This window comes from Schistocerca gregaria, chromosome 7, assembly GCF_023897955.1.
Source record: "Schistocerca gregaria isolate iqSchGreg1 chromosome 7, iqSchGreg1.2, whole genome shotgun sequence".
NCBI lineage: Eukaryota > Metazoa > Arthropoda > Insecta > Orthoptera > Acrididae > Schistocerca > Schistocerca gregaria.
In genome coordinates, this window is record NC_064926.1 from 28,623,796 (window position 1) to 28,639,436 (window position 15,641).

General features: G+C 37.8%; 1 protein-coding gene across 1 annotated transcript in view; it reads left to right on the top strand.

The window, feature by feature from the left end:
• LOC126281764 (protein unc-13 homolog C-like) overlaps positions 1–15,641 on the top strand; it is a 1,053,980-nt gene that overhangs the window by 664,111 nt on the left and 374,228 nt on the right. The window contains exon 12 of the mRNA XM_049980962.1: positions 3,656–3,776. Within this exon, the coding sequence (XP_049836919.1) occupies positions 3,656–3,776 (121 nt within the window). The remainder of the gene's footprint in view (positions 1–3,655; positions 3,777–15,641) is intronic.

The following is a 15,641-nucleotide window of genomic DNA, read 5'->3' on the forward strand; positions in this document are numbered from 1 at the left end:
TCTGCACAATCCTATTATTCATCAGAAACTTATTTGACTTGATACCTCTGTCTTAATATCTATTTCTTTTTATATCCATTCATATTACTTTGTACTACTAAAGCTATGAACAGAGGTGGATATACACTTGATTTCCCCCTTGTTCCTTTAGCTTAAGCTTGAGGAGATGGGCAGTTTTTAATAGCCTCAATTCTCTCTGGGTCTGGTTTAATGCCTTTTACTCCTACAATGTGTCCTAAAAACTTTAATTCCTGCCTCGCAAAGTGAGATTTGCTTAACTTTAGGGTGATACCCTTTTCCTTAAATTGGTCCAAAGTTTATTTCAATGTCCTACAATATTCTTCCCAAGTAGGTGAAATAATCAAGATGTCATCCACATAAATAACTAGTTCTTTCAATAACTCTCATCCAATAGCCTTATCAAGTGCTCTTATAAATACCGATACTGATATATTTAGTCCAAAAGGTAGTATATGAAAGTGGTGAGATTTTCCATCGAACAAAAAAGCAGTTTACTATTTTGAATCGGGATGTAACGGGATTTGCTAGTACCTAGCCATCAGATCAACAGAGCTAAAATACTGGGTATCTTTAAATTTAGTTAATAATTCATCTATATTAACCAGACGATCTCTTTCAGTGTCAATATGACGGTTGAGAGTGTGTGCATCTAGCACCAGTCTCACTTCACCTATAGCTTTTATCACTACTACTAAGGGTTTATTATAGACACTCATACTTCTTTCTATTATATCTTGATCAATCATTTTATTAATCTCCTTCCTAACTGCTTCTTTAAGACTTATAGGTATAGGTTATGGTTTGCAAAAAAAACAGAGTCTCATCCCTAATCTTAAATTTGGAAACATTATCGCCAACGGTACCCAGATTCTCTGGAAATACTGAATGGTATTTAGACAAAATTCTCACTAAATCCGTTTGCTGTTCAATATTTTAACACCTCAGATTCACTAACCTTTTTGTGAAAGTCGTCTTGTGGACATGCAGTATTAGTTAACTCTATCTCAGGAGGCAACTGAGCTGACGCAGTTAATTGTAATCTTTGGTGTTCAGTTGTTTGATTATACATATTGCTGTCTGTCACAAACTTAATGCAATGTTTATTCTTGGGTTCCCCCACATAAATACAGTTCTTGTCAAAATTTAGTATAACATTGTAATCAGTTAACCAGTCTAAATCAAACAATATTCTCTATTTATGTCTTCCACTACTAGTTGTTGAAACGTCATATCACCTATATGGCAGTGTGCGAAGGTTTCATATTGAACAACCTTTATCTTATTTCCAGTTATACCAACTATGTATACCCCAGTTACTGGTAAAACAGGTAAATTACTTTTAGTTTTTAATGTATGAAAGTATTCCTTAGAAATAAGTGATACTTCACTACCAAAATTGATGAATATGTCTACTTTGTGGTTTTCTATGTCTCCTGTTATAATAGGTTGTGGTGGTGTAGTTATTTTGTCTGCTTCCTCCAGCAGTAGCCACTCCTTGGTAGGTACTTTATGCATAAAGGAAACCTGTACCCTCTTACCCTCTCAATGTATTTTGACGACCTGGGCCCCGTCCTGTTCCTCATGGGTAGCAACCACGGGATGATTTCCAAACGTTGGAACTGCATTAACCCCTGTTCCACAGCTGTTGCTGGGCACAAATTCCTGCATAGTTACCGGACCAAGGTTGGACATTAATGGTCCTCATCAGCAATCCCTCTATTTACATTCCTGCTATGTCGGTGGACTCAGGCAAGATTGGATTCATAAGGCTTTGACTGGTTATTATGACTCATATTATTCCTCCTAAAATTCAGATTTTCTTTTAACTGATTCTTAATGCCACTGATACTAATATCCAGTGTTTAATCTGAAAAAAAAAAAAAAAAAAAAAAAAAAAAAAAAAAAAAAAAAACGCTTCTGGTACTGTGACAGCAGTTTTTTTTTAAATTTATGCATCCTAAAACTGTATTTTAATGGATTTCTGAGCACTTGAAAAGTGTGAATACAATAGTTTTGCCTCAACCACAGTAAACGTTATCATACAATTTCTCAAAATCTTTGGTTCTGATTTTTTTCTGGCAGAGGTACCAGTACAGGGTACAGATGCATTCTGTCACTGATTGAGCATTGCTAATATCTGCATCACTCATTTTTCAATGGTGTGAGAATTAACCTGGGGCAATGTTTCTTGGTATTATTTTGTAAAGGAATATTTGAAAGTAAAGTTAGCATTTCTACTTTCATAAAGTTATTTGAGGCTCTCACAACCAATTCTTGATTTTTTGCCTGTTGCATTCATGTCAGAATATTCAGTTGACAGTTGTTAAATGGTTTCTCTGATGTTTCATCAGCATTGTCAAAGATTCATCCTCCATTACTGGTGGTGGACTGAAGTCAAACCCATAGCTAGAAGTGTACTTGCTGTGCCAACATCTCAGGACCTTTCTGTGATCATTACTGTTATAGTATTCGCTTTGCTTCTTGGAACAGTCATTTCCTAAAGCAGGGGAATCCAGTCTCTGTTTGTCTCAATAGCTTGTATATTATAAATTATTAGCCATGACAATTTGTCACTGAAACAAGAGAAAAGTATTCCTGTGATGCCACTATACTGCACAGAACTAAAATGTATTAATAAGGTACTAAGCCAATAGTTTCATTTACTTTAGTCAGGCCATTTCCCTAAAATGCTTAAGACAAATGCCATGACGGTTCCTCTGAAAATGACCTTATCATCAGTGATAAAATAAAACCCATAAAATTTCTTTTGTCCTTTGGTCACATCATATAAATGAGGCTGACATGTAAAATCTTCCTCCACTTCTTCCCAGAATAACTTATATTGTCAAACCAGCTAACATAGTATGCCTCTTTCGTCCATGAGGCCCAAGTCATTTGCCCCTTCCAATGACATTTACCTTGTGCTAGACACCATTACAAAACTTGCCTGATATAACCTGCCATTACCATATATTTCAAACATATCACTGCTAAAACATACACAATATAGGTAAGAGAAGACTGTGAATGTATCCACTTCTTTTTTTGAATTTCTCAGTTATGTTATTTGACTAATGAAAAGTTTTGTAATCCATGAATCTAGACATTTTTAAGTTTGTGCTGAAAAATAATTATTGATTCTTTTATGTTTGTGTGTTCAGTTTTATTATTTTCTATTATTTCAGGTTTTGTATGGTTTTGCTTAAGTCTCATATCTTGTAAGTTTGACATAATAATAAAATAATAATTTTTACTGGAAATACTATATACATATTTTTAGCTATGCAAGTAATTTGTTTTTACATTTGTATCTTCTCCTTAGCAAAAATGTTCTAGTTATCCCATATATTTTGTCTTTTGTTTGGTTGGATGGTGTGCAGTATGTGAAACATACTGTGGTCTCATGTAGATGTGGTAACAAAACAAACATATACAGGATGAAAATTATTCAATAATGACTGCTTCACAACATTTGACTAGCTCCTTTACCAATTTCAAAGTTATTTTATGCAAACAAAAGAGTAAGTAAGTTGTATATTTACGGATTGCTAAATACATAAAATTAATGTGTATTAGCATTTTTTCACAAGCAAATTTATCTGAATAAATATTAACCTTTCTTATTATTACACAGGGGCTGCTGAGAAGAGTTCAAAACATGGAGCTGAAGACAAAGCAAATAGTATCATCACTGCCATGAAAGAACGTATGAAGCAGAGAGAACGAGAGAAGCCAGAAATATTTGAACTTATCAGGTAGGAGAGACATCTTATTGGAGCACAGAGAATTTCCTTTTGGTATAAAAAGTTAATTACATTTTGTTAATCTGGTGTTATAAGTAACTCACAATATTGGCAATAAAAAATCATTCTGTAAGTGCTTACTGCAGTTATAATGAAGAAAATTGCTACTTGAAATTATACAGCATCCACTGATTTTTTTAATGTAGCCTTATTTGTGCTGAGACATGTTTTGGGTTTTCACCCATCTTCAGTTGGTTTAGTACATATTTTCATCAGTGCCATATTTTTGTTAGCTACATCTTAAATGCTTCAGCTGACATGTGCAATGTATGAATTTCTTTAGCTACCACATTTCCCAAGATGTATTTTATTTTAATTAGTACTTAGATGCACTTACTTTTATTCTGTAACTTCACTGAATCAGCATCACATTCACCGTGTGCCCAACTTATGTGTTTATTTACATCAGCAAATACACCCAGAATCAAGCTACAATTTTCTTATACCTTAAAAAAGTGAATTATGTCAATAGGCTTTATATTGATTATGACAAGGTTCCATACTACCCGACCAACCTTAAAAATTAATACTTGCCTCAATGTCACTGAAAAAATGAATAATGTCATATATCCTAGTGTAACATACAATGTGTATATTGTAAGGAGGTGTGCTAGGGTTTTTTCCCCCAGCTGGAATTTCTTTTCCAGATTAATGCTATAACAATGACTGTGCCAGTAATTAACTATCTAGTGGTGTAGTGAATATCTGGCATCAACAAAATGATAACTAAAATTAGCATGAATGTTACAAAAGTAATATGTCATATTGTACATATAAAAAGTAAAACAACATACTTTTAAGAAGAAATGTACTGTAGTAGTGAATCCAGCATTGATTCAGAATTGCTTAATATCTATGCAAATATGATATATATCCCAATCTGAGGTATCCTTGGCAATTGTGTCAATGAGTAAATCCCTGCTAGTTGTGACTTCAGCCACTTTGAAGGCACGGTACTCAATAGTACAATTAATTGTATAGAATGTGAACGAAAAAGAATCCTTTTTTGTAAATAATGCTATTACAAAGCTTCAGAATGTACAACATTTGTTGTTTTTGGAATAGTGTGTGGTAAAGAGTCCGAACTGGTTTTCTAAACTACCAATAAATGCACCAATACAATTGGCCATGTAAAAACATTCTTAATGGCAATCAATTTCAAAGTATTTGAATGCCGTACTGTGAGCCATCTTTATAGTTACTGCAAATGAAACCTTTATTTGCTTAAATTGAATGGTTAAATCACTTGAGAGCATTGGTATATGTATGAGGTATGAGAGAGACCTCTCCAGCTTGTGAATCTTTGGGGATAGTAGTTTCAGTGACTTTATTTTGCATAGTTTTAATCTGCAAATGGATGGCATTAAAAATTTTGTATGATTTATATTGCATAGTATTATTCTAATCATAAGCTGAAAAGCCATAGTTACAAGTTTCCTAATATTGAATGAAAACAATCAGTATATGAGAATATAATGTAACTGGGTAGATGAAAAGCCTACTCACCAAGCAGTGGTAGAACACACACACACACAAAATATTATAATAAGGCAAGCTTTCAGAGCCAGTGGCTCCTTCTTCAGACAGAAGTGTTGAAGGGGAAGGAAGAGGGGTGAAGGGAAAGGGCTGGAGAGTTCTAGGAGCAGGGATAGATTTCGGAAATGTGACACAGAACCATGGGTCAGGGCGGACTTATCGGATGGGATGAGAAGGAAAGACTGATTGTCGGGGACTGCACAGGATCTTAGGTTTTCAAATATCATCTGGTGCAGTACCCAACAATCAGTCTTTCTGTCCAGTCAGTCTATCTATCCAATTACATTATATTTTCATTAAGTAATTGTTTTCATTGAATATTAGGAAAGTTATAACTGTGGCTTTTTGGCTTATGATTAGATTAACACTATGCAATATGAATCATACAAAATTTTTAATGCTGTCCATTTGCAGATTAAAACTATGCCGAATAATGTTATTGAAACTGCTATCCCCACAGATCCACTAGTTGGACAGGTCTCTCTCATACTTTGTATATGAATGATACCAAGTTATATAACTATGCAATTTAAGCAAATAAAGGTTTCATTTGCTGTAACTATAAAGATGGCTCATGGTACGGCATTCAAATTGGAATTGATTGACATTCATCCTTTTGCCTGAAGGAGGTGCTTGCCTAATTATAACCTTCTTTTATGTATGTGTTCTGCTGCTGGTTGCTGAGTATGTTTTTTATCTATCCAATTACATTATATTTCATAATACTCAGGTTTTCTGTTAAAGCCACTTATGAGGAAGAAAGTAAAAGCAGCACATTGTTTTGTATAGAATTTTTGTTTAAAGTTCTGTACACGAAGAAACAATATATAAGGGAGAAACAATTTTTCTAATGGTTTGAATGCCCTCCTGTTGTAGTTAAAACTGATTGTGAGAAATAAAACAAATATCGTTAATATATACAATATTTGCTTAGAATTATATACATGGAGGAACAGTATATATCGGAGAAACAGTTCGAGTAATGATTCAAAGGACCTGCTATCATAATTAAAACTGAATATGAGAAAAACAACGAATTTTCAAGACACAACATAGACTTCTTTTTGGTGGTCCCACCTGAATGTTTATTAGAATATTGTGTAAAAATATGAAGTAAATTGGTCAAAAAATTTTTGATATTTTTTCTAACCATATTCCCCATGTAAGCAAGGTGCAAAAAATGTCAGTTAGCCCAAAATGCAATGCAATTTTTTGTGGTTTCAGTGTTTTATACTGAGTTGTTTGCTGTACCATAATTATTGAAAGTGTTGTCCATTGTTTTATAGACACTTAACACATTGTTTAAACACTGATTTACATATATTGTCACATAAATCCCCATTATTACCAAAACCGTTTCCAAATTATTTTTCAGTGAAATCCCTTAAGTGCTTTAAGTTTAATGGTTTTGTAGTGAAAATATTGTCTTTCAAAACCCTTACGTTGAAAAATCAAATCATGTTAGCTCTGGTGATGTTGGAAGCTATTCAGTTTTACCCCATATTCCTTTTCCCTCTTGAAAATCATCAACCAAAAGTGCACAGATGTGTAATCCATAGTATTGTGGAGAACTGTCTTGCTGCAAAATGAAGTTGTTTCACACAGCTTCAGATACAGGGGTATTTCATAATTCAGTAATAGCTTCACTTAACATTTCATGACACATCAAAAAAATAAGGGCATATCACTATTTTGCTACATTCACTTCATCAGATCAAAGGATTTTTATTTTTTTTTAAAGTTAGAATCACTTTCACTGTGGCCTGCATTCTACTTAAGGAATTCACGTCTTTGATCAGTATCATTCATGTTTAGGGTGTGTGATAATGTAGACTTATAAGGCTTCAGGTGTAATGTTTTAACCTTCTACTTAAATCTCTGTCAGAAAATTATAGTCCCGTAGGAGCTATTCTTGCAGATTTCTTGAATGATTGAATGAATGCCTGTGCAACAAGCAGCCACTGCATGGTAAGTCAGCTATAGAACCTGTAACAATGAACCTTTGATTTAATTTGCTGTTAACATGACTGCATGATTACTGTGTATGCGAGAACTTTTCAATGAAGGATTGTTTTACATCTTCATAATTTTGATGAAATTTCCACCACATCTGTAAAGCAAACACCCACTGTTCTGTAGATAATTTTTCTCTTCATAATTGTAGTAAGATGATTCACGTTTCCGTCGCACTTCACATAGTGTAGACCGGGAACTGTCTGTTAGGCATGCCCGATGCAAACTCAACTGGGCACAGCCCTTGTTGCCTGAGTTGTTGTTGTTCTGCTGGCAAAGGGCACAGCCGAATTCTCATGTGCTCTCTGCTGGACGGAACTTTACTTGCGGCAACTACTGTCCGTGATGCGCCATGCCAATGTGCGCCTCCCGCGATCTTTCTGGTGGCTACTGCTCTCCTTCTCCTTCAGGGGGCAAAGCCACTGTGATCCACAGTGTCGGAAGGTGGAGCGGCGTGCAGTAGTAATGACCTCCATGTCCATTGGAAGGCTGGAGTCGGGGGGATCTGCCAAACATCGAGCCGGAACCTTCGAATACGGTTGGAAGTCATCCCACCACTGGAGCCTGGGACAGAATGGACGACAAGCCATCAAACTCCAGATCCTGGTCTACCTCGGAAGGGGCAAAGACGATGGGGAAGGGACGACCACATGTGAACCAGCCTTCTGAGAATCTGGGGCTGCGAGGGGGGCCTACTCTCGCCGGGGCATCTCGAATGATGGCGATGCCATTGCTGGAGCTACTGGAGGCCGCCAAGGCTGAGAACCATCGCAGTGTGGCAGAGTTACAGGTGGGAGGTAGCATCCCCTGAGAAAACAACACGGGTGCTGGCAATGGGGAAGTTGGCGCCCGAGGGGTAGCAGGGAGGGTGCCCAAAAGTCGACGTAGCTGATTTTGGTGACAACGTACCTCCTGGTCCCCCGCCTGCAAGGTACAGAGCCGGCAGCCATTGTGGCCGGTATCCAATGTGGTTTGTGACCAAACCCACGTGCCCAGACCGACATACCCGGTGGAAAGCTGAGTACCCTGTTTTGTGAAGACTGGCGAGGACCAGGCCAGAGGAGGTGCAGCAGAGTCCTAGGCTGGCACCCGTGGAGCAGCTCTGTGGGACTGCGTTCTCCCATTGATGTGGTCAAGTATGCCATCAGGAAAAACATCAACGCCTCTCCGCAGGAAATTCGTGCACATACTTTTTCATCTGGATCTTAAATATGCGCACCATGCACTTGGCTTCCACATTCAACTGTGGAAGAAAGGGGGGAGAGCAAATGTGCCAAATAACAAAGTGCCTACAAAAATCCTGGAAGGTCTGCGAAATAAACTGAGGTTCATTGTCCGATAGCAGGGCGACTGGAAGACCTTCCACAGAAAAGATTTTCACTAGTGCCTGGATTGCAACTTCTGAAGTGGCTGAGGGGCAGCGAACCACATGTGGGAGTTGGGCATAAGAATCAATGACAATGAGCCAAAAGCCATTGAGAAACGGGCCCATGCCTGGGTTGCAGGTGGCCATGAAGAGAACGCTGACCTGGGAGACGCCTGTTGTCTCACACATTAGGAACAGGTGGCCACCAAGTGCTCAATTTCTCTGTCAATACCGGCCCAGTACACGTGTCTGCAAACCAAGGTTTTAGTATGGCAAACACCCCAGTGCCCCTCATGTAATAACGTGAGGACCTCCATTCACAAACTTGCAGGAACAACCACACGAGGAGCTGTATCATTGGTAGCCAGAAGGAGAACTCCTTCCAGACTGAGAGGTGGTCTCATAGAACAAAATAATTATGAAGAGGGTCCGAGGCCCGGCCTGGAGGTTGGGAAGACCAACCGTGCTGAGCGAGGCGACCTACTAGCCGAAGAACCGGGTCAGCTGCCGTTTCCCTGGCGACACGAGAGCTAGTGATCGGGAAGCCATCAAACGCATGGCGTGATGCCACATCCAAATGAAAACACATAATCTCCTCCTGATCGAACTGAGGACCTGGGCCCACCAGAAGATAGGAAAGAGCATTGGCGTTGGCATGCTGTCCAGTAGGGTAAAAATGAATATCATAATGGTACTTAGAGAGGAACAATGCCCAGCACTGCAGTCTGTGGGCTGCCCTATCTGGAAACTGAGAGGCGGGGCCAAATAACGATATTAATGGCTTATAGTCAGTGATTAACTGAAACTTTGTGTCATACAAGAAAGGGTGAAACTTGGTAACAGTGTAGACAATGGCCAAAGCCTCTTTTTCCACCTGGGAGTAATGGACCTGTGTGGGACGAAGAGTTTTAGATGGAAACGCCAGGAAACTGCTGCACCCGTATCTACTTGCAGTTGTAATCACCTCGATAAAGAGTTTGTGTGCTGATGCATCTGGAGCCTGGCCCAATGAAACTTCCTGAATGTCAATGTCCATGTTGTCTGTACCTGCTTCCTTTGATTCTTTTGAGGCCTAGCTGCAAACTTTAGCAATCTGGCCTTTTTTATTACATTTGCGACAAACGGCTTAATGCTGGGGGCACTCTGACTGATCATGAAGCATATAGCACTTGTTTCATGGTGGCCATGAACTCCGTCTGCTCAACTAAAACCCGCATTAAATCCTCCATGCCGTGGATAAGCTGTGAAACTGGAACAATGATGCAACATGTGAAAGAACAACCCTACTTGTCGCCAGTTGTGTAGTAACACGATACATGTTTCCGTCACACAGTGTAGACCAGGAACTGTCTGCTAGGCATGCCCAGTGTGAACTCAACTGGGCACGGCCCATGCTGCCTGAGTTGTTGTTGTTCCACCGGCAGAGGGCACGGCCGAATTCTCATATGCCCTCTGGTGGACAGAACTTTACTTGCAGCAACTACTGCCCGTGATGCGCCATGTCGATGTCTACCTCCCGCAATCTTTCTGCTGGCTACTGCAATAATTATCACAGTTCCTGCTTGCAGTGAATTCACAAATTATGTCATGGATCCGATATGCACTTGTGAAATAACAGACCAGTTCTGCCATCACTCTTTACTCTTTTAAGAAATTTTTCTGTGCACAGGTTCTGTGATTTTTCAATGTGAAGAGTGTTACTTAACTACTTGGCTAAAATTTCACCATCAACAAAAATGTCCAGTTGTTAACCGCCTTAACCTTTCTTCTAGTGTAGATTACCTTTGTAACAGTCACATTAATGCAGTTGTAATTCTGCTAATTAAGTAAGCATTTATGTTATTGCTAACACAGTCACTTTTATATCATAAATTTAGAAGTAAGTCTACTTTTAAAATAAACTACCACTTCTCACTGAAGTACATATGTTACACATTAATCAAGGAATATAAAACTATTATTTGTTTCACTGATACAGAGGCATGTATCAGCTTTTAAGTTTCCAATATTAAATCTGTAAAAACAATTGACTTCAGAAGTAATTTCTGAATGGTATAAGAAAATTGTAACTTGGCTTGGTGTCTGTGTATGTATGGATGGATATATGTGTGTGTGTGTGTGTGTGTGTGTGTGTGTGTGTGTGTGTGTGTGTGTGTGTGTGCATGAGTATATACCTATCCTTTTTTCCCCCTAAGGTAAGTCTTTCCGCTCCTGGGATTGGAATGACTCCTTACCCTCTCCCTTAAAACCCACATCCTTTCATCTTTCCTTTTCCTTCCCTCTTCCCTGACGAAGCAGCCACCAGTTGCAAAATGACTGCTACGGTCGCAGGTTCGAATCCTGCCTCGGGCATGGATGTGTGTGATGTCCTTAGGTTAGTTAGGTTTAAGTAGTTCTAAGTTCTAAGTTCTAGGGGACTGATGACCACAGATGTTAAGTCCCATAGTGCTCAGAGCCATTTGAACCATTTTGAACCAGTTGCAAAAGCTCGAAATTTTGTGTGCGTGTGTTTGTGTGTTATTTTATTGTGCCTGTCTACCGGCGCTTTCCCGCTTGGTAAATCTTGGAATCTTTGCTTTTAATATATTTTTCCCATGCGGAAGTTTCTTTCTATTTTATTTAACTTGACTTCAGACGTATTTACCAATTTTAAGACACACAAAGGCAGCCGTACAGCAAATTCTGGATTGCATCAGTGCATCACTGCAGTTGAAAATTTAAGTGCTACACATATAAATGTGAAACAAGGAGCTATAGCTACAGAATAAAAGTAGGTGCACCTACAATTAGTTAAGTGTAAATATACAACTTGGGAAATGAGGTACCTAAAAATAATCTTGATTTCGCGCAGTGCAGCTGCAATTTTAGTCAATGCAGTCAACAAAGACATGGTATTAACGAAGATATAAATGCATTATATCAAATTATGGTGATGGTAAAAAGCTTAAAACATGTTGTGGTGTAAATAAAGCTTTATAAAGAAAATGGCTTGCTGCTGTATTTGTACAAGTTATTAATTCAAACCATGTAGCTCAATCAACATTGTCACAGAAAAAAAGTATGTTGGAGAAAATATCTCACATGTATGAATAGCAACTGTCATTAAGCTTGGAATCATTGCCCAGTTAAAATCTCTGTTTATCAACACTTACTGTGTATATTATATCTATGGCTCAGATTTTAGGTACACAAAACAACTAATGTTTCAATTGAATTGTATTCTCGAGGAAGGAAAGACAAATTTCAATGTTTTTGATGTTTAGAAAGCATTGATATAACAACAGGATACAGAGAGATAGCATATATCTTATTGGTTTTCAGAGTCCTTATTTTTATCAAAAGCAACATTCCCTTGAGAAAACTGTAAAATTACTAGGAGAGGGAATGACTGGTTAGTATTCACAAGTATCTCAAGTGGTGTAATTCCAGTTTTCTGTTAGATACATTTAAAAGTACAGAGAGGAAAAAAAGTCCTGACTTTTGTGAATGAAAGCAAGTGGGGTAGGTTTTTGAAGGAAGGGCAAGTCTCTCAGACCCCGGGTTCGGAGAACAAGGGCAGACATAGATCTTTGTTTCCCCTTGTCCTCACAGCTAGTGGGTTCTTCTCAATCTACAGGTCACAATAAACTGCCCATTTCCTCATTTTCTTCCAAAGGAAGTCACTAACAGTTCCAAAACTTACCAATTTTCGATTTTTAAATTTGTCTGTTGGAAGTATTGATGGTTGTCTCCAGAGGTAAATATTGGCTAGTCATTCTGCCTCTTAATAATTTTACAGAATATTTGCTCTATGCTTCATATTTTCTTGCTTATGCTGCATAGAATAAACCCTTGTATCCAGTAATGTTGACTGTGAGAAACTGTTGACAGAAATTTGAAATCTTTGTGATATGATATTTTCTAACACGAGTGTAAGTGACAAGTGACTGCAATGCCACAACTTAAGTCATTGTGACACTATATTTTATTAATATGTGTGTGAGTTATATAAGATGGCTACATAGTACTCAGAGCTATAGCACACTAAGTAACTGTTTGTCCAGATGAAAATTACAAAATGTTTCATGCAAGTGTTCTTTAGCCATCTGCGGGACATCAATTGGCATGATTGCCTTCATTGTAGCTTTGTTATTTACAAAGATATGAACAATAGTATGAATTTTTTAAATGGAACCCAATATTTTTATATGGTAATTCATTTCCTCTCTTAAAGACCTATTCAGATATGTATCACAGTGTACCATTCACTGAAACACTTCATTATTAATTACATAACACAAAATTGACTTTGAGCCTGTGATCAAAACTCGTCCACTTGCTGGAGTTGTCAGAAAACAAATGAAAACCAAGTAGAAATGTAACACAAATCTAACTTTGACTCTCCTGTACTATTACCCAGGAGTAGAACATTCAAACATTCAAAGATACTCAAAATGGTGACCCTGGACACCGATACACTGGTGCACTTGTTGAATGAAAGAATTATTTACTGATTCCAGTGGTGCCTGCTGAAGAGAATTACAAGCAAGCATGCTACATTCCTGCATGTCCTCTGGAGTTGTTGGAATCTCACGATAGACAACGTCTTTAATGCATCCCCAAACCAAAAGTCCAGAGGATTTAAATCAGGAGACCTAGCAGGCCAAGTAACTGTTCCTCCTTGACCAATCCATCTGGCAGGATACCTTCAGTTCAGTGCATGTGCATGTGCGTGCAAGGCATAATGTGCTGGACATTCATCGTGTTGTTACCACATAAGCATTTTGGTTCTTAGCGGCACTTAATTCAGAAGAGGGGGAAGAATTCATCTGAGGAAGTTGGCATATGCTGTGCCATTTAGACTAGCATTCATGAAATAAGGGCCAATATTTGTAGTACCAAGCATCCCCCACCAGATATTAACTCTCCATTGACACTGATGTTGCACCTGTCAAAGTCATCGTGGGTTGTTGCTGGACCAATAATGCATGTGTCTCGTATTTACCTGTCCTTTGTTTGAGAAGGAACATTCATCAGTAAATAGGACATTGGAGAAGAAGTTTGGGTTGGCGAGGATTTGCTGCTGTGTCCACTGACAGAACCATACATGACTCTGGAAATAATTCCCATGTAATTCTTTATGTAGGTGTACATGGTAAGGATGGAACCAGTGACATGTAAGAACACATACACTGGTTTTAAGAATTCGAATATCGTGTTCAATGTGTTGTGTGCTCACATGTGGATTCAAAGCAGTGGAAGGGAGAACAGTAACTTCGGCAGCTTCATCTCTGAAAGTGCTGTGGTGATTGCAATGTCATGGATTGAAACTTCCCATTTCATGAAGCGTCGCAACAAGATGAGTAAACATATGTCTGGAAGGTGGGTTCCTGTCTGGATATCGCTCTGTGTACAGTCCCACTACCTGCGTAGCATTTCGCCTACCTTCAACAAAAACAACAATAAAAGAAAAATTATGTCGATGCACTTTGTAGGAAGGACAGCCTTTACTGTATGCCTACTCTACACAACAGTATTTAAAAGGACTAAACTACTGTTCTAAATGTACCCGTACATAAGAAAACAGCATTGCAATTACTGTTTTGCTAACTTACATTCCCCATAGATGAGCAGCATTTCTACCTTTTCTTCTCACACAACTCTTCAACTGATGATGGTTGACGGAATGATGGGTGTGAATTTTACTTATGTTTGCATTTGTCTTCTATCAATGTTAGCACATGGATGTGTTCTGTTACCCGAGTACCTGCGCTAAGCTCTGGGAGTATCATCAATGTTGTGTTATGTAATTAATGATGTTGTGTTTCAGAGAATGGTACACCATGATAAATTTTTGAATAGGTCCTTAGGAGAGGAAATTAATTAAAGAATAAAAAATACAGGGTTCCATTTTAAAAAGTCATACCACTGTTCATATCTTTGTAAAAAAACAAAGCTACAATGAAGGCAGTCATGCCGATTGATGTCTCCCTGATGGCTAAAGAACATTTACTTAAAACATTTTGTAATTTGCATCTGGATGGTCAAGATAAATGGGACACCCTGTACATCGTTTTGTGTGGATGAAATTTAACAATATATCAGTCCACCTTTAATTTTTGCGAACTTTCTAATATCATAATTGTTACAAATCTATATAGGCATATGTGTAATTCTTAGAAACAAATCAGAAAAAAAAGAAAAAATCACTGGAAAATGCCTAAAACAGCTACAAATTTCCTCTGATGTTGAAAAAGAAGTACAGCACAATACTCTGCTTTATCACTGTACTGTGCCACTTTGTTTTGGCTCCTCTAGTGGAATGCTACTGTTCTATGGTACAGGGATGTGTGACAGGAATGCACACATGAATCTGCAAATAATGAAATATTAACTGTGTAACCACCCCAGTCCCCCCCCCCCCCCCCCCCCCCAAACAAAAAGAAAAGGTAATTAAAACTTTATGATGACCCATCATATTAATTTACAAACAACAATAATAAAGAAAGCCAACCTTCATCAGTCACAAACCTATTTATTTAATACATTCTTTACTGGAACAGTACAAAGTCTTCCACAACAGATATTCAAAATGAAACTTACATTTACTGAATGCAAAGTAGAAACATTTCCAGGACAATCTTTATTGATAGTGTCATCTGAGTTTAGGTAACAAAAACAATAAGAAATATGAAAAGCTGATATTCAGTGATATTATTTCTTTATTTTGTTTAGTGTGCAGGATAGTACATCACATGAATTGAATATAAGTAGTCTACAACACAAACATTAAGTATGCATATAAAATGTACAGGTTATATTCAAATAAAAAAGAATAGATATGAAAATACAAAATATATAAAACCACAAACTATATGAAAAAGCAACTACACCTGAGCCTCCATGTACTAGCACTTTTTCGG